Source organism: Patella vulgata, chromosome 5 (genome assembly GCF_932274485.2).
Source record: "Patella vulgata chromosome 5, xgPatVulg1.2, whole genome shotgun sequence".
In the NCBI taxonomy this organism is placed as follows: domain Eukaryota; kingdom Metazoa; phylum Mollusca; class Gastropoda; family Patellidae; genus Patella; species Patella vulgata.
The window spans coordinates 11389305-11409338 of NC_065883.2; the positions used below are offsets into that span (position 1 = coordinate 11389305).

Genomic DNA, 20034 nt, shown 5'->3' on the forward strand with positions numbered 1-20034 from the left:
TCTATCACTACAAATTGTTATGAGCATTAGTTTGGATCATTTATTCTGGCACGACATCTATCCCTACTTACATCTAACGTGTGTGATGGTTTGGACCAATAATTCTGCCTGTTTTGAAGTATTTTCTATAGCTCTAAAATCATATCTACATCCATGTCATATCATCTCATGTAATACACACAATAGAGGTTTAATACATTAACACAGTAAGTTCATTGAAGAAAGTACTATATCAATCTGATTAAGAGTACATATATTCGTTTCATTTCTTTATACAGGCGATTGGATGGCCGAATGGTCATTGAGTCAACTGCCGTGGTTTCGATCCCCTGGTTGTACGTGACAAGGAGTAGGGTCGCCTGTCCAACCTCGTGGGTTTTCTCTGGATCCACCAGTTTCCTCCCACTGCTAAAGACTCCTACGCGCATGCAAATTATTGAAATAAAATTAAACCATTTGTTAGTCCCAAAATGACCTGGTTTGTGTTGAGTGGACATTGAACCCCATATCTCTCTCTCTCTCTCTCTCTCTCTCTCTCTCTCTCATACAGACCTGAGTTGGGGTAACAAGGAATAGGGTGCCCTGCCTACCCTCATGGGTTTTCTCTGGGTCCTCCTGTTTCTAGGGGGGTTGGATGGCCGAATGGTTAGCGTGCGTGCGCTGTATCATAAAGTCTGTCATTGAGTCGACTGGCGTGGTTTAGAATCCCCGGTTGTACGTGACAAGGTTTGGGTCGCCTGTCCAACCTCGTGGGTTTACTCCGGGTCCTCCGGTTTCCTCCCACTGCTAAAGACCCCTACACACAAGCGAATTATGGAAATAAAATTGAACCATATGTTAGTCCCGAAATGACCTAGTTTGTGTCGAGTGGAAGTTAATCCCCATTTCTCTCCCTCTCTCCCTCCTGTTTCTTCCTACTGCTAAAGACCCCTACCTATACTTGAAGTAAAATTGAATCTTGTGTTAGTCCTGGAATCACATAGTTTGAGTTGAGTGGATGTCAAACTTTCTCTGCCTCCCTCTATACAGATCTGACTGTTTACGAAGGAGGTTATATCAGGGGTCATAGCTTTTCTGTTATTCTCTACTGCTCTGACTCCTTTGATTCTAGATATAGCTCTGATTAAACATGGCATTTCATTGGCTAATTTCCCACATCAAAACATGACACAGTTTATTTAAAAACTCTTCCTGGTCCCACTGAAACAAACAAACCATAATTTGAAATATAAAATAACGAATATATGTGTTTCAATCAGATTGATAAAATATCTATCCGGATCTTAAAAGGTAAGTTTTAAAAGAAAGTCTGAAAAAAATATAATATATTAATTTCCCAAAGATGTTTCTGTTAACAAAACTCTCGCTCCGTTCTTCTTCATCTCCTTCTGAGTTTAGGATTAATTTAGTAGAATACAGGCCAGTCGAATATGAAATACAAAAAAAATACCTGAGGAACAAACAATGTAATTAAGATTAAAGGCTGCTTAAACAATTTACATGTAGTTAGAATTATTTGTCAATTTTATTTTATTTCTGATGTCGAAATAGTAAGCCAAAAACAAAACTGAGTAAGCAAGCCGACTTAACTTGAACTTTTCAAACAAAAATTTAATCATGCAGAACTGAGTTCACCCTTCAGCACCATAAATATTCGACATAAATTAGTAAACTTGAAAACAAATTGAAACTTATAGTGCTTACTCCATCACTAAGAGAGAGGTTTAGCCCCTTTGAAAATTAAACTAAAGTTTGTAAAATAAGGCAGACTAACGCTTACTTTCAAAAAGAAATTAACCATATAGTTGAATTAGTAAACTTTCAAAACAAATTGAAAATTATAGAGTTTACTCCATCACTAAGAACAAGGTTTTGCCCCCTTCGAAAATTAAACTAAAGTAAGGCAGACTAACATTTACTTTCAAAAAGAAATTAACCATATAGCTAAATTAGTAAACTTTCAAAACAAATTTACTCCATCACTAAGAGGGGGGTTTAACCCATTGAAAATTAAACTAAATTTTGTAAAATAAGGCAGACTAATGCTTATTTTCAAAAAGAAATTAACCATATAGCTAAATTAGTAAATTTTGAAAACAAATTGAAACTTATAGTGTTTACTCCATCACTAAGAGAGAGGTTTAGCCCCTTTGAAAATTAAACTAAAGTTTGTAAAATAAGGCACACTAACATTTACTTTAAAAAGAAATTAACCATATAGCTAAATTAGTCAACTTTAAAAACAAATTGAAACTTAAAGAGTTTACTCCATCACTAAGAGCAAGGTTTAGCCCCCTTCGAAAATTAAACTAAAGTAAGGCAGACTAACATTTACTTTCAAAAAGAAATTAACCATATAGCTAAATTAGTAAACCATATAGCTAAATTAGTAAGCTTTCAAAACAAATTTACTCCATCACTAAGAGGGGGGTTTAGCCCAATTGAAAATTAAAGTTTGTAAAATAAGGCACACTAACGCTTACTTTCAAAAAGAAATTAACCATATAGCTTGCTCGATCATTATTTAGTGGTTTATTCCCAAATAAAGGTAAGTAAATGTATGAGAGATTATTGGCATGATCAAGAAAGTCAGTATGGAGTCACATGTTATTACTGTGTAGTAATTTAATCCCTTAACAGATTTCTCTAATTCATCACAGCACTTTCAGATTGCATTCAAACATTGTTTTATAAACCGAAAGTAGAAAATAAAACCTTCTTTGTCTTTCTCTCTCTCTTATTAGTCATCTTCCAAATTCCTCAAGTGCAACGTCAGAAACGGCCCCATCAGCCAGGCCGAAAGGTCCTGGACACGTCAAGTCTGCAAGTATTTCTCAAACTGCTAGGTATGGGGAGTTACCTGCCCTTTCTACAGACGAATCTTCTTATAGACCGACGTAAGTAGATTAGTTCCTGTAGTAATATATGTATATACATGTAATAGTCATTACCCATATTTAAACATCATATATATATATATTTATCTATTTTTTTGCTGCATAATCGTGCATGTTAGCTTTATCATATTTTTTTTTTTTTTTTAAGAACATTTAAAAGTTTTTCTCCGATTTATGTATTTTTCAACAGATTGAAATGCAATAATCGCATAAGGATTATGGCTTCTGTACACCCTTAAAATAATGAGGCATATTTTAATTATGAAATTCACTAATTCTGATTGATGACTAATTGAATTATTAACTAGCTTTGTATTATTGTTATTATATCAGAAATGGTTCTAATTTCAACAGGACGGCACCTGGTAAAACAGTGGTTGCTCCTAAACCGAACTTATCACGAGGAACACGGGAAAGAAATACATTCCACGGGAAAGAACGTCAGCAGAGGATAAATAGTCCTTATAATGGTCCTGGAGCAGTACCAACACACTCGCAAGACACGTCAGCAATGGGCCCAGGAGGACGGCCATCTTTCTTCAATAGAATAACTTCGAAATTTAGTAGAAGGTATGTGTCCCCTTTCACCCCAAAGTCAGATTTTAGCCCTTCCCATGATTTATTCAGTATTATTGAGTTAAGATTAAAAAAGCAAGGTTTCACATCAGTTCCATTTGGACATGATCATTCTTGCTCTCTGCGGATTCCAATATTATTTATTCCCCTCTTGAATAATTTTTCGCTAGTTCTCTTGGTAGATTTCCCAGTTTTTCACAATTTCTTGTAGTTGTAGAGAGTTTTTGGTTTGTATTTATTTATGAAAATACTTGCACAATTCCTCCCAAAAAGTTATAAAGATTTTAATTTTTTTGGTGCTAGATTTTTATTTCTGTAGTATTCAACTTTTAGTTTCACTTATTTTATTAAATTTATTTTGCTTTTTATTTCTAAGTTAAATTATAAAAATGATTTGTTGATGCACAATCGCAGGCAGTGAGCAATGAATGCAAACCAAATGGGCTCAAAATTTATATTTCTTTTCAAAACTTTCAGTCCTGTTAAAATAAATTAAAATGAGATGTTTATTCCGTTTTGGTTTTATTTTTTATGTTGTACTACATTAACATCTGACATATATTCCTTTGAAGTCATCATTCACTTCCGTTCCTGTGGACATATTGACTAATCAAATTGTCTGTGTTGGGATACAGGGTGGTCACTGGTGTATTGTGAATTATGGCAATGATTCTGAGTGGTTATAGGGGGGATGGATGGCCGAATGGTTAGCGTGTGCATGCTGCATCGTAAGGTCTGCTATTGAGTCAACTGGCGCGGTTTCGATTCCCCAGTTGTACGTGACAAGGAGTAGGGTCGCCTGTCCAACCTCTTGGGTTTTCTCCAGGTCCTCCGGTTTCCTCCCACTGCTAAAGACCCCTACGCGCAAGTGAATTATTGAAATAAAATTGAACCATATGTTAGTCCCGAAATGACCTAGTTTGTCAAATGGATGTTTAACCCTATTTCTCTCTCTGAGTGGTTATGAGGTTATAGCCGTTTGAAATAAGGAACTGGTTAGATTTCAGTGTAGTGCAAAAATCAAAAAAAAATAAACAAAACAGAATTGTAATCTATTTTTAATTAGATTCTTGTAAAATGCACGTGTTACGAAAATCCTTAACAAAAAACAAACCCAAACTAACACAATTATTCTGTTTGCTGTTGCTTGAAAATTTCTTAAAAAACAAAACAAAAAACCCCACACCCTTTCACCCTGATCGACCCCTCGTGGAGTGATACTCAAACTGATGGAGGGGTGATAGGGAAAACTAACAATTAACCTTAAAGCTTTTCTATTTTCAGTAAAGATTATCGTATAAAAAAAATTGTTAACTTCTTTATTTTATAAATTATTTTGGATAGTCAATGACTATAACTTTTAAATGTTGAATGATATATATTTAAGTTCATTTCCTTTTCATAAATGTTTCTTTTTATGGAATCATTAATTTTAATAAATTAAATTTCTGCAATCCATAAGAACTTGTGAAAAATAAAATGGGAAATTTACTTACAATTTCTTTTGTTTCACATACTCAAATTTTAGAATGAATAAATTTATTTTAGAGATTTACAAAATAACAATTTGAGATTGTTTAATCAGGAAAGCAAAGAATTTTCTTAAACTAATAGTAAAGTTTTATCTTAACTGAACTATCCCACTTTTCTCATTCTTTCAAAGCACTGAAATCATAAGTTTCGATCATTTTAGCCTCGTACAACTAATATAGTCTGGGCAAAATTTGTATGCAGTGTCAAAGGTCATTTAGAGATTCTGGTTTGTCTTATGATTGGTTGAGAGGAAAATGACCTTCACCTTGTAAAATTCATTTGTTAACTGATGGATGCAGACAACATTTCCCATAAGAAAAATCGTGAACAGCATACACAAAGAACCTGTTGCCATATACGCAATGGCTGCTGTTTTGTCCAGGCTAATATTAGTTATTGTCAAATCAGAGAGAATACAGGCATAAATGATCACGACTATGAAATCATCAAATATATTTAACAAAAAATCACGCAAAGTTCATTATTCAATCTGAGTTAGTCAAACAAAAGGGATTGTCAAATCTTGAAAAATATGTTGCAATTTTGTTTGAAAATGATGAAAAAAACTGTTCCTCAAATTTATTCTTGTTACAGTCTCCTCACTATTCCTCAACTAAAATTATTTAAATACATTATCTTTTAAAAAAATATTTCTTTTATATTTATACTTCACTCTTTAATATATATTTCTTTTCTAATATATTTACTTCTAACAAATATAATCTTGATACTTTTAACCATTTCATTGACTTGTCATGACTGTCTTTTAACTCCATGCCGCTATAAATAAAGCCGATAATGTCCATTGGAACAAGAATAAATTTATTAAGGAATTGGTTTTGAATACACGATGAATAAAACATAGTTTCTACTTGCAGTAATAGTAGGAATGCATGTGAAACCGTAGCTGCTTCCCCAAATAGTGCATGTCAGAATCGCTTTGATCATCATTTTGTCAGGTGCGTGGTTATTCTATTCTTTGAAACATCTCTTCTGGGAACTTTTTTATTTCCCCTGCCATTTTTCTTTTTCTTTCTTTTATATAAATCCATAAAAACCCACTCAAAATTCAAGGTATTTAGTTCGATAAAATAAGATATTTTGAAATTAGGTCCATTTTTTTTTTTTAAATAAATTTTTAACACAGTTCTACACCATTCTGATTATTATATTTAACCCATATTTTGGGGGATACTGATTTTTTTAAAACGATTAACATTATATCCTTAATAAATTTTTAATTACGTCCTTTTATATTTCTATTTGACTACTTCCTCCAAAAACCAAATTATAGCAACCCAACGACCAATATATCCATATATCAATATTTATATATTCTCAATCTGTTTTAAGTTCCCAGAAGAGGTGCATGCTGTGATACCTAAAATGACTATTTGTATAATTGAACAGTTTTGACATGTTTTTTTTTTTTATATTTTTTATGACTGTTTCATTGATTTACTAACTTGTTAATTAGCATGATTATATTTCAGCTTCATTTAAAAAAACATAATAATAAAAAAACCAAAACAATTATACAGCTGAATGGTCTAGAGTTATTAAAGTTGACTTTGGTTATGTTGATGTTAAAATAAGTTTACTGTCTCGGCTACATGGATTACAAGTTACAGTTTTTGCTTTTGATTTAAAACAAGATACACTTTAGATTCTATGTCAGTAGATTGTTACAGTTTGCTGACTGAAAATCGGTAATATAAATACTGAAGTTGGAGTTACTTCAACTGCTGAACAAAATAAAGGAGAGTGGATTAGATTTGTAACTAGATGAAATACAAGAGTTGAAAAGTCCCGGGATGTTATATTTATGTTTCAAAAATATCCAGCATATAATGATTCTTGGAATTGCAGAATCCTTAGAAAAAAAGTTAGCACTTGAAAAATGAATATAGACATTTCTGTCTTGAAACTAGGCAAACTTTTTTCTTAAGGTATGTGATTCGAATGATGTTGGATGAGAAATGAATAAAAAACAATACAAAAATTGAGGGATTTATAGTTTAAAAGAGGAAGAAAAATCTGTTCTGTAATTCTTGTTAAGAGACAGTGGCTTGCATTGGGTGCCGGTGGCTCGTGTGGCTGAATTCTATAATTGTGTTCGCAGCTTTACTAATAATCTCAAGATGCAGAAGTGACGCATACAGTTCTTGTGGCATGGCAGCGCCTGTTTCAATCCCACCTCATGTCACTTATCAATAATGTCTGTTATAGAAGTTATGACAAGGTTATCAACCTTGTTGACATCAACATAAATCCAGTAATAACGTAGACCTTTAGCTTATTTATATGATATAAACAAACTAACTAGAAAATCAACTAAATCATTCAATGCCACAATTGTTTTTACACTTTGCTGAAAAAAAAGTGTTCGACGTTTAGTCACGAAACCATAAACTCAAATATTTTAAGAAAGCATTTTAAAGTTTCTGTGAATAAGGACGGTCCCTGGGATCTTAAATTTAATTCTGCTCAAATGTAAACATCAATTTATTACTTTATTCACAAATGGAGAAAAGGTTAAATATTTGGTATATTACCGGTTATATCATAGCTTAAGACTTGATTTAGTTGATTTTCAGTGACTATTTAAAGATAAAAGTTCTTAGAGCCGAGTGTCAACATTGCAATTTTACTATGAAAACTTGGAGCCAAGGCTGCTGAGTGAATAAGCTTGGTGGCTTGCTAACCAGGAGGTCTCAGCTAGTGAGAGATCCTCGGGGTGGCAAGGAACAGACAGGACGGATGAGACGAAAAAATGAGGTCCTGTGTTTACCTTTACACATGACACATAGAAGAGTCCTTATGGGTTGAATTCGATGAAGGCAGAAATGCTGCTCTCTGGACAAATTTTCGCAACATAGCATGCTCTAGCAGTTGACACACTGCATGAACTCGTCTTGGATAAACATGATTGGTGTAAAACTAACACTAAAATATCGGTTGGCACACTGCACGACGTATACATGTCAAGACTGACACTAGCAGTTGACACACTGTATGAACTAGGACCCATCTTGGATAACCCTGATTGGTTCAAAACTGACACTAGAATATCGGTTGACAGATAAGATCTGTACCAATGTTTTAGTTTTTGTGAAAATGGCTCGTCAATTTACCTAGAAAAAATGATAAGGACTTTTATCTAAATAGATCATATATTTGAAATGTTATTAATATGGATTTTGATGAAGATTAATTCAAAATTGATTCTAAAATGTCAATCAATTAAACTGATTTTAAGGAAATTGGGACAAAGCATTAAATTTTTAAAGATCCATTTCTCATGAGAAATCCATATTGATAAAAAAAAAAGGAAAGTTGTATCAAAACTGAAACATTTCTTGAATGATATTTAAACGAGAAAAAAAAATAGAAGCCATCAAAAGTTAAAACCGCATCACAAGGACATCATTCAAGTTATGTTTCTGTTCTATTGAATAATTATTTATGAAATTAATCAATATTTATTTATATTATTATTATTATTATGGCAACCCTCCTCACACAGAGTAACTCCACAAGTTGATTTTACTTCATTACACTTCAAAAATATGTTTAATTAATATTTTTATTTCAGTGTCAATAACTCTTGACTGATATTACTTTGTTAGTATAATTAAATATGTTCGTCCAATAGAAGTGGTTGAAAAAATTGCGATTTAAATTTGAAGCCAATTACCAATGCATGATATTTTTAAATAAAGAAAAAAAAATTGTTTCTGAAGCCTTTTGTGAAAATTTGAAAAGATCATTGAAGCCTGGTTTAGTTCCACAGTTTAATTGTTCACCTCCTTAGGTTTTTAACCCGAGTTTACACATGTGCAATCACCTGTTCAACCTCGTGGGTTTTCTCCGGGTCCTCCGGTTTCCTCCCACTGCTAAAGACCCCTACGCGTAAGCAAATTATTGAAATAAAATTAAACCATATGTTAGTCCCGAAATGACCCATTTGTGTCGAGTAGACGTTAAACCTCAGTTCTCTCTCTCTCTCCCTCTCTCTCACACACATGTGCAAATTATCTTGAAAAGACAGGAAAACTGCACACAGAACAATTTCAGGACGAGAGAGAGTAGATGTATGAGTTTTGGGGTCCACTGATGTACCGCTGGGGATGGGCAGAGCATGTAGACCCCAGTTTTAATACTAAAACATACCTTGTAATTTGTAATGAACTACCTTATAACGAGGCCCGATGTAGATAAAAAATCACAGACAATACCAGTATATCAAATTAAAATGGATACAGTCGAAAAATATCTTGTGTGGTTTTTGTTAACACCTTGATAAGTTGTTTACTCTAATTAACAATACATCGATTGCTGATGGACCAATTATATTGACCGTGACATAACAATATAAAAGCATTAATAAGAATATAGAAATTCTGGTATTGTAAAATGTTAATTATTTCCCTGGGCATGAAATACAGATATTGCTTTGATCTATATAATATAGCACAGTTGTAATTAATAGGTAGCAAAAAAATGGTTCAGGGAACAAATCGCTTACTCTTATATGCTTATTCCTGCTTTAGATGCAGTTACCAAAATTTAAGTATCGCTTTGCATGTTTCACCCCTAAATAAAAAAAGGAAAAAAGAATTGTACTCTCATTGTTCTGATAGAAAATTGCAAGTTACCCAGGAAAATTCTAATGGTCTATATCAAGTTACCCTGGAAAATTCTAATGGTCTATATCAAGTTACCCTGGAAAATTCTAAGGTTATATTACAATTACAAGTTATAATCTTTAAGTGGCATTTAGCGATTGGGAAACACATAAACAAAAGACAATTTCTATGGAAAAAAACAATCATTGGTTTAATTCTAAAAGCACAACAATTCGACAAGTATCCTCTTACGGTTACCAAGAGGGTACTTGTCGAAACATCATCCTTTTAGAATCAAACCAGTGATTGTTTTCCCATAGAAATTGTGTTCTGTTAATTACAAGTTACCAAAAAATCCTAATGCCATATTTCCTTTTACAGAGAAAATTCTAATGTCAGTTTGCAACTTACAGGGAAAATTCTAATGTTATACAGATTTTGAAGAAGAAAAAACCTAATGTCAAATTTAATCCTTGAGTGGCATTTAGTGATTGAGAACATTAAAAAAAAACCACAACACAATTTATATGGAATACAATCACTGGTTTATACTTGATACTTCTACTTGATAACGATAAGAGAATACTTGTGGAAACGTCGTGCTATATGTGTATAAACCAGTGATTGTATTCCATATAAATTGTGTTGTGTTTTTTAATGTTAAATTGCCAGTTAACAAGAAAACTCTCATTTTATTACAAGTTACCAATACTGCTTGAGTCCATGAATTTCTTACTACAATAGCAAGTTACTGGTTACCGAAAAAAACCTCTGTTATTGCAAAATTCTAAAATCACTTTGCCTTTTACAGAGAAAATTCTTATGTTATTTTACAAGTTACAGAGAAAATTCTAATGTCATTGCAAATTTCGAAACATCTAATGCAAAATTGCTAGTTGCCAAGAAAACTCTAATTTTATTGCAAGTTACCAAAACTGCTTGGGTCCATTTTGTAATGAATTTCTTATTTGAAGTGTTGAATATTTTAATTTTAGACTCTTCCTAATTTGAAGCATGGAAATTAAATAAGCCCCTGCATGTTATGTACCCAAATATATTATAGCACATTGCATGATTCCTTCCATTATTATTCTTAACAAATTCAATAATATGTTGAAAATAATATCATTATATACTAAAAAATACATTTTAACTTTTGGAGAACTATCAAAAAGTTATTGAGAGAAAAAAAACCCAACATAATTTTCAATCAAAATCAACAAGAATTGCAACACCACAGGTCCATCTTGATAAAAAAGATGGCTCCCAGATGAACAACAGAAACTATTTCAGATTTAAACAAGAAATTCTACCAAGTGATGTGAAAGCTCTGTTTGCGAGGGTTGGCCATTGTTTTTTTACGTGTGTGGATGTTTTTCTAATTTTCAGCAAATTGTTCCGCAGGTCTGTGAATGAAACTAAGGATGGTGAAGCTGTGAAGCCGAGAGCTCTACGATTCACCTGGAGTATGAAAACGACAAGTTCTATGGACCCTCACGACATGATGAAAGAAATACGGAAAGTTCTTGATGCAAATAACTGTGATTATGAGCAACGGGAGAAATTTCTCTTACTCTGTGTGCACGGTGATCCAAATACAGACAGTCTAGTGCAATGGGAGATGGAAGTGTGCAAACTACCGAGACTTTCTCTAAATGGAGTTCGTTTTAAACGCATTTCCGGTACTTCAATAGGCTTTAAGAACATTGCATCTAAAATAGCTAATGAACTGAAACTCTAATGTTTAGCCCAGAATTATCTGAATGTTGTCTGTCTGTGTGAAATGATGCAAGAGATTCATTCAAGTGGAAAAAACGTTTTTTGTTGAAATTCCACTTACATTGTATCCTATCGGACATTTTCAAATTAAAAACATCGTGTTATATATATATATATATATAAATATATAAATATTATATCCTATTAATCTGTATTATAATAGGATTAAAAGAAAAACTAGGTTTTAATTTTTTGTACCTGTACATTTTGTAATATATATTGTATAAAGTAATAAGCAAATGAGAGGACACCCTTTTTTTTTAGCCCCCATATTGTATCTAGTTTTATTGTAAAATAACGTATATATATCTATATATATATATAAAGTCGTCTTGTAATATTTTTGAGGGCGAGTTAAAAATTGAGTGTCCGAAGCTAGGAGATCTACACATAAAACTTGTTCTCTACCTTGCACCGTTATTTAATTGATGTCCCTTTTAAAGAAAAAAAAAACCTGTGCAACTGCTGTTTGTCTAGAGATGTGGATATTCAGCAATAAAATACATCTATTAGTCTTTTGTCGTTTAACTAATTATTATGGTTATTGTTCCAGATACATTTGTTATTTTCAGCAAGAAAAATTTATAGACTATTCTTCAATAGATATTTTCTTTAAATTAATATTACCACAGTGTTTAAGTAGAAATTATGTTTAATATTGTATGAAAGATGGTTGATTGTTAGCATCCATTGTATTTCTCTTAGACTCTTGTCATTCTGGCCGTATGCTCTTCACCTCTTGGGGAAACTGAAAGACAAATACAGGGCCATTCAAGCTTCTAAACTATTTATTTCCTTTATGAAAATAAGAAATCGTAACGACCAAGAAATGGGAAATTATAGAATTAAATCGCCATATTATAAAACCACAATAAATTCTGGGTTATTGTCTGGTAGGCCGAACGCTCTTTCGTTTCTTTGCAACTACTTAAAAATTTGTAGATTGTCAAAAAGCTTCCCTTGAAGTATCGCGGAATATAAAAAATATTGGGTAAACTATATTTTCCCCCAGAATCATGTTCATTTTATTCCCAGAGAGGGGGACTAGCCGCAATGGCTCAGGGAGTAAAACGTTGGCTTGCTAACCTGGAGGTCTCGGGCTCGCTCCCAGTATTGACTGAGGAAGTTCATCAGGATTTCCCCTTGTCAGAAGTGCAGAATGGAGGGCCTGGCAAGGGACATTATTTGGATGGGACGAAAAACCGAGGCGTAGTGTACACATTGATAACCATGTTAAAGAACCCTTGACAGTTGGAATTTGATATAAGAGTAGGCTGTAGTGCCGCTGCAAATTTTCCCTCATAGTACACCATATCTCATAGACCTACCTTCATTAGCCCAGTCGGAGTAGGACATTTAACCCCATTTCATTTCCCAGAGGAAAGAGCGTACAGACAGAATGGAAGAGTTTCCCAGAATGCATCTATTGTAGTGAATGTTGTACAGTTTTATTGATAACTTACATACCAAACCCCTATACCCTAATGCCTTTAAAGACTGGATATTCTTTATAAATACTGTATTCTCAAGTCTTTTTGTATGTCAAATTCTTTCTCCTGTCGCTCTCTATTTACTCGAAATGTACTTTTTTGGTCAGAAAATATTGATTAACTCTTAACAATTGCCACAAGCCTTATGCACGTAATTTGGTCACATTTTCAATTAGAATACATTTGCGTATGTATGGTTGTTTCTGAAAAAAAAAAGAATCTCCTCGTATATTCCTATTGATAATGGTAGAGGTAGGAGTTTTCAATATTTTCTTAAGGCCTAACGTAACACACCTTGATTTATTTATCTGTGACACTCTGTCTACTGATTTATCGGCACCGAAGTTTCGATTGGCCATTGTATGTCGTATACAAGAATTCCCTACCCTGTTAAGGTTGCAATGATGTTTATTAAAAATCACCCACATAATGAGTCGTTTATACAAAGCAATTAGAGTGGCATCCATCAAACCATCTCCACAATCAAAGCGTGTATTTCTAAATATATCTATGCCACCGAGGCGGTTTGCTGATGAGGGAATGATCTGCCAGCAGCAGAAGTGCAACAGATGATAGGTCGAGAGCAGTCCTATCACAGACCATTGCTTATTAGTCGGGTAAAGAAGATGGCTTACAAATAACTCTAGGTGTGTATAGACAGGCCCATTTCTCTCCAAAAATCTCATTTATACACAAAAAGTACTAACTATTAATGAGGAGATGTTGATATTTCATTTGGAACAAAAGCTCAAAAGATAGAAGAAAAAAAAAACCTTGTAAGGAAACTATTTTGTAAAGTATTTATTTTCTAATTGTTTAGATATCTATATATGGTAATTGTATGATGATAACTTATTTTATAATTTTGACTCTGATGCTGTAAGATGTTGGTGGATGAATAATGTATGATGATAAACTCATTTTGGACTCTCATGTTGATAGATGTTCGTAGATTAAATATGTATTAGTTCATATGACTAGATTATAAAGTCATCCTTAGTAGCATATGGTTTACCTGTAGATCACTTATACGTTATTTTCTTTTCAAACCTCAAAAGTAGGGTGGATCTGGTCCGGATTTCAATCCTGGTGTTAGCTGAGCAGGTTCCTCAGGACTGTGCAGGACGGAGGACATGGCAAAGATCAGCATATAGTCGTAAGGATGGGATGAAAAACTGTATCCTATAAACCCCACGTTTCTTGAATACAGAGTGCAAATACTCCATTTCCTAAATTAATTGTCAACCAAAATCGCGTTCGTTTACAGAAAGCAATGCTATGGAGAGAGTTGCATGTTTTACTGCATAAATTTTTAGAACTTCCAAATTAAAAATGCAAATTTTACTTTTAATATGGTTGTAGGCCGTTGAATGATGAATTCTTATTACAGTATACCCAACGACATAAATTAATAAATAACGTAAATGTGAAATACTTGTATATTACCCAGAATGGCAATGTATATGTATCTAACCATTACTGTTTTACATCATGATGTCAGTTTTAATTTCTGTCTTAAATCTTTAGAATTATAAACTGATTTTAATCACAAAACTTACTAGGTACAATATTATTCTGTTAACACTAAGAGTTTCTTTGTACGTGGTTAATCATCATTATCCCGGTTGGTGAGATGTTAAACCCCATTTCATTTGTACCTGGTTAAGTGATTTTAGTCATTGTGGATACACCACTTAGCCATTAGAATTTCTATATGATGAACTCCTGTCGAAAATGCTATTATCTCCATTTCAGATTTTTCCACAAAAGGAAATACAAAAGAATGTCAATATTTTTAAAACAAACTTTTCTTGACAACTCATTTTCATCTATCTGAGATATATGCAAAGAATAATTAAATATGTTTTTTTGAAAATATCGACAATCTGAATCGCACTAACTGTGTTTTAAAAAAGAGCTGTTAATATTATTGTTTTGTTTTGATAAATCAGTGTAAATGTTAACATCAGTGAAAGAGCTGGGCCCTGTTTCTCGAAATCTCAACTAAAGATAAAATCCAAATTTTAGTAGATACTTCAATTTTGATTGGCTAAGCACCAAAATCAATCTAATATTATCCAATCAAATTACTAAAATTTGGATTTTATCTTAGTTAAAATTTCGTGAAATAGGACCCTGGTTTTTCAGCTTGTCAGTTTATTACCACATTTGTATTATTAGTAAGTTACTAACTGTTTATGGTCAGTTCAATGCAATATTTAAATGGCAAGAACAAATTTGTGATTGTGGGTTTGTAGCTATATTGGGGTACAAATAAATTTATAACTACAGGATCTCGTAATTTTATGATTAAAGGTATTTGAAATAGATTAAAATGGCAGTTTTAGTAATATTGTGGAATTATTAAAACATATTTTCTGAAGAAAGATCAAATGATATGTTGACTTGTGAAAAAACCTGAAATGGCATTTAATATTAAGACAAACTAGGTCCTTCTGGGACTAATTTTAATTAGCATTTGCATTCAGATCTTTAGCAATTGGAGAAAACCTACAAGGTTCTATCTTGCAATTAAGTTCACTGCTGGCATAGAGACCATTGATCTGTAGCGTTAAACAATATGAAAAGTTGAATATTTTCTGAAACATGAAATTTATGAACTGATTTCAAGCCTTAAAAAAGTTATTAAAAATTAAATTTTATTTTGTGGCTAAATAAAATTTGGGTGTGACATTAAATAGCATCAATTAGAAATATGTTTGGCTTCTAAGTCTGAAAAGTTATGTTCAGTTAATGATTTGTTAGCCCCTACTCTGTGATATTCATATGTGACATTGATTCCAGTTGTATTTCTGATATCAGATTATTTCTTCAGTGAAAATGTCATTTAAAGAGATACTGAGCCATTCTCAGAAATCAATTGTCCATTGCTAATATGTAGACTGTGGGAGTTTGATAGTGAAAATTTTGTTTATGTACAGAAGAAAATGTAATTTGGCTTCCAGTTGATAAAATGAAGTGTAAGCACTAATACTTGTATCAATTTGGATACAGTCAAGTATCACCGATGGCCCAATTCACAAAAACTTAATCTCAAATATTTTAAGGATGCAAACATTTCATTGGTTGAAAGTTAAAATCCTTGTACAAATTTCAGTTCTTAGCTATTGAGTGGTCGGAATCCGTAAAATATTTTAGTTTAAGTGATTGTGATTGTGAATAGGACACCGGATACCTAGAGTCAACTGTTAGCAAGAAATAATGGATTACTGAAACAATAACCTACAATGTATATTTATTTCATGTTAGCCTCCTGTATCTTAATTCACAGTGTTTCGTTTCTTTATTCATGTTAGTATTATATAACATCATTTACCTGGCATCCATCTTGTTCTTCACCTTTGTCCATTACTAAATTAGCTACCCTTGGGGATGGATTGGGGTAGTAATTGATTGACTGTCGACCCGAAGTACTACTACCGGTACTAGGGTTCTTGCTAGTCTTTCAATGAAACCCTTCTTTTTTTTTCTTTCAAAAATTAAGTGAATTTATGAATTAATTTTTGAATGTTTGAGCATAAATTTAACTGTATTTATTTTTTTCATAAGTATCTAATTTTATGGAAAGTAAATTTACAAATTCCTAACCAGTCTTAGACAAGCAAATGTTATGTTACAGTTATAACTCAATCCTTACCAAGGGCAGGTAGCATTAGCAATGTACAACAAGGTAAGGTCAAAGATGCCTTGTAGTTTATCTAACTTTTAGTTATCAACAATGAAAGAGTCTTACAAACATCCTATTCTTTTTATGGAGGCAAGTTTAGTCTGAATGATGTTAACACTATTATATATATTTAGTCTACTCTGTGTACTATTATCAACATCAGATCCATTCATTCATTTCAAATTATCTATAATCATCTGAGGTTTACTTATAACTTTTAGGGTATATTCAATCTGTTTCTTTATCTTTGTATTATTTGGTATCATCTTTTTCCAAAGTAAAAAATCTTTCTGCTAAATTTTCTATTGAGAAGAAATATTTAAAGAGAAATTTAAAGAATAAAATTTTAACTTTTCCATCAAGAAGAAATTTGAGTTTCAGCCAAATGTGTGTTTTTTGGGGTTTTTTTAAATACCATTTTGGTTATTGTTTTGCTTGCTTCTGTGTTTTTATTTGTCCTTACTTGCAGCTCTATTCCAATCGCACTTGATTGAGGTGTGTACATTTTGTCCCTCACCTTGCCTCCCTAAATAGAGTTGGTGCTAAGCATGAATGGTCCTGTCTGTGAAAAGATCAAATATGGGGCTGGAAGGTGAAATAATTGACCAGGTGAAAAATTATTGGTTGAAAATCATTTCAGAAACATTTATTACTTTGAGCATCATGGTAGAAAACATACACATTTGAATCATTTGAAACTTGCCGATTTTCAGGGCCGCATATATAAAAATATATATATATACCTTTCATGTAGATGTACATATTCATGATGAATCAAAAATTCATGTCTGAATGCCTGCTGCCATGAGCTTGGTGCTGCTGTGGTTTCATTTATTTCAGTTTGATGAATGAATAATGAGATATGCGTTGAATATATAGCTGTAGCCATGTTAGCGTATAGTATATATGTAGGTGTTTATAATGATTTTACTACTGTTAATGTATCTGTGATTATGAAAACAACAGCAGTATAAGACCTAGTCAAAGTGTAATATCTTAAGTTTTTATATGTATGCCATAAAAGGTCTGATTTCTTATCAATGGATTAACAATAATCTCCATCCTGCCTTATTTACGAAAACTTGCAACGAAAATATTTTAATAATGCAACATTTGTGAGCAAATCAGTCATTATTTAAATATTTTAGTTTTAATTTTCTGTGATAAAAGGTCCCTTTCACAAAACACACAGATGACTTGCGTAGGGTTAAATCTCACACTTTCTTTTGAACACAAGTGTGCATAACATTTTGTGTGTTTGGTAAAATGGACCCCTGGTCGTTGGGGTAAAATACAGCAGTCATCATTGTATAAATCGTTAACTGTAATTGCAGTATTTTAGCCCCAGGTTGTCAGTCTGTTGTTAGGAAATTGACTTTTATTAAGATACATGTTGATAATGTACAGTTCAAGTGTCATTATATGTAAGCATCTTTTGTTTAATTTAAGCCTTTCATACACATCTTTCATAATCGTATAGTTTATCCCCGCCACATCATACAAAGCAATGAGGCTTGGATATGTAATAAAATATCCATCTTTAGATAGAATCTAACATTAATTATAAGATGTAGAAGTATCTTTCAAATGCATCTTGGCTGTTACTTTGTCCTCCTACTATCCTTAGTTACCTTAGGTAAACGGGTCTATAAGTATAAGTGTCACTGTACTGGGAAATCAAGACTCTTGTACTACTACACGGAGCAATAGACCTGTATATAGACCCATGTTTTTTTTTATACAAGTCTATATTACTGGGAGGTCAAGTTTTGGGTACTTCATTTCAGATCAAGACATTTATTTTATAAAAGACCCATGTTTTCTTAAGAGTAGCTAACCTTAGTAATGGACAGAGAGTGGTAAATTCAAGGTGCTTTCTTTGTTGATTGTAAATTGCTTTTCTTTCTTTTCTTGTCTTTTATTTATCATATTTCCTTATTCTTTGTACATGTATTTATTTAAACTGCAATAATATGAATTTATTTTATCTACATATCATTAAAACAATCATGGTTGAAACTTGATAGCACAGTCTTGGTGGTCTCTATCGGGCCTGGTCTCATAGTAAATATGTAGTTCCCCCGACCCTTGTCTGGTTAGCTTATTATTATAGAAAATACTTTATATTTTAGGGGATGCTGGAAGTCCTCGATAGTGGGATAAATAGTGTTATTTATGAGGATTATACACTTACGGTATTATAATTATCACCTTGATCAGTCATACCACCAATAGCCGTAAATATTTGGTCATTTTGACTTAAAGGGCTATAAAATGGTCGAAATCAAAATGACATCTCCGTCGCAGATACCATATAGCCAATCAATAATTCACATTTTAAAATAAAATTATCTTGTCTCAATTTTTTTTGTTTTATTGAAAAATATAGTAATATTATTCTTATTTGTGAATGATAGCATAGAATGTTTTTGTATAGGGCAGGGGAGATTACTCTTACTATAGTAAAATGTATTGTTATGTTTTCATATACAGTGGTTGTAAAAATATTTCTGACCTTCATTCTCCAGTAGAAATATGGGCTACATTTGAGAATCTCTCCACCATATATATTGCCCACATGACTCATCTGAAGATATTGGCATCTGGGTGATAGAAATTTGGTGGTCTGATTCCGAAATAGCCTTTGTTCATTATATGTGATATCAACTAGGCCTCCTCTCAGTGTAAGTAAAGATATAAGTATTGTTCAATCCCCTCCTCCAGAAGAAAAATAAAATACCAGCATGGTTTCTGACATGAGTAAATTTTAGTATAAAAAAGTATAGCAATGAACAATTGACTGATTAAAATGTATAAATTACCTACTCGCTGTGTTTTAGTTTTATTTATTTGGGGACGGATCTGGTAGTCAAGTAGTCAATGACTTGAATTTTTGCGTGGGCCAAGAAGAACCTGCATGATTTTTTAATCCCAGCCTTCATTTGTCAGGTGTGGAGCCTGCAGGGCTAACAAGAAAAGCGTGCCAAGTCATCCAAATAAGAAAAGCCATTACAGTTTGAAATTGAAGAAAAATAGACTTAAAATGTGGCTATCAAGACAAAATTATCCTACTCACCATAGAAATAAAAACTACTGTATGACCAAAGTATTGCTTTGATAAGACTTTTAACCATATTCTATTTATTATGAATCAAGAGTCAAGAGATTCGTTACGATTTCTAATGAAAGTATTGGACAAACTTATGTCTGCTACTGTTCAGGGATAGCAGATGGAACCCGTAACCAGTTGTTTGGGTTCATGTACAGATTGCTAAATATCCCATGACAGAGTATGCACCCCCCCCCCCCTCTCAGACAAAATTGACTCTCACCCCCATACTGCCAATGACCACAGAAATAAACATTACCCCAAATTTCGAAGCCCAGCCAAGGTTGAATTTTCCTCATGTTTGGAATGTGTTAAACAAATATTATATAAAAAT

The 20034-nt window shown here is 32.7% G+C and overlaps 1 protein-coding gene across 9 annotated transcripts in view; it reads left to right on the top strand.

Annotated features, from left to right (window-relative positions):
* LOC126822419 (serine/threonine-protein kinase MARK2) overlaps positions 1-19416 on the top strand; it is a 66830-nt gene extending 47414 nt beyond the window's left edge. For 6 of the 9 annotated variants that reach the window (XM_050551313.2, XM_050551310.2, XM_050551309.2 and 3 more), the window contains 4 exons: positions 2745-2897; positions 3252-3467; positions 5885-5965; positions 11039-19416. In XM_050551313.2, coding sequence (XP_050407270.1) covers positions 2745-2897; positions 3252-3467; positions 5885-5965; positions 11039-11375 — 787 coding nt within the window. In that variant the 3' untranslated portion in view covers positions 11376-19416. Of the gene's footprint in view, positions 1-2744; positions 2898-3251; positions 3468-5884; positions 5966-11023 lie in introns of all 9 variants that reach the window. The other 3 variants (XM_050551314.2, XM_050551315.2, XM_050551317.2) reach the window with 3 other exon arrangements.
* Positions 19417-20034: the final 618 nt, after the last annotated feature.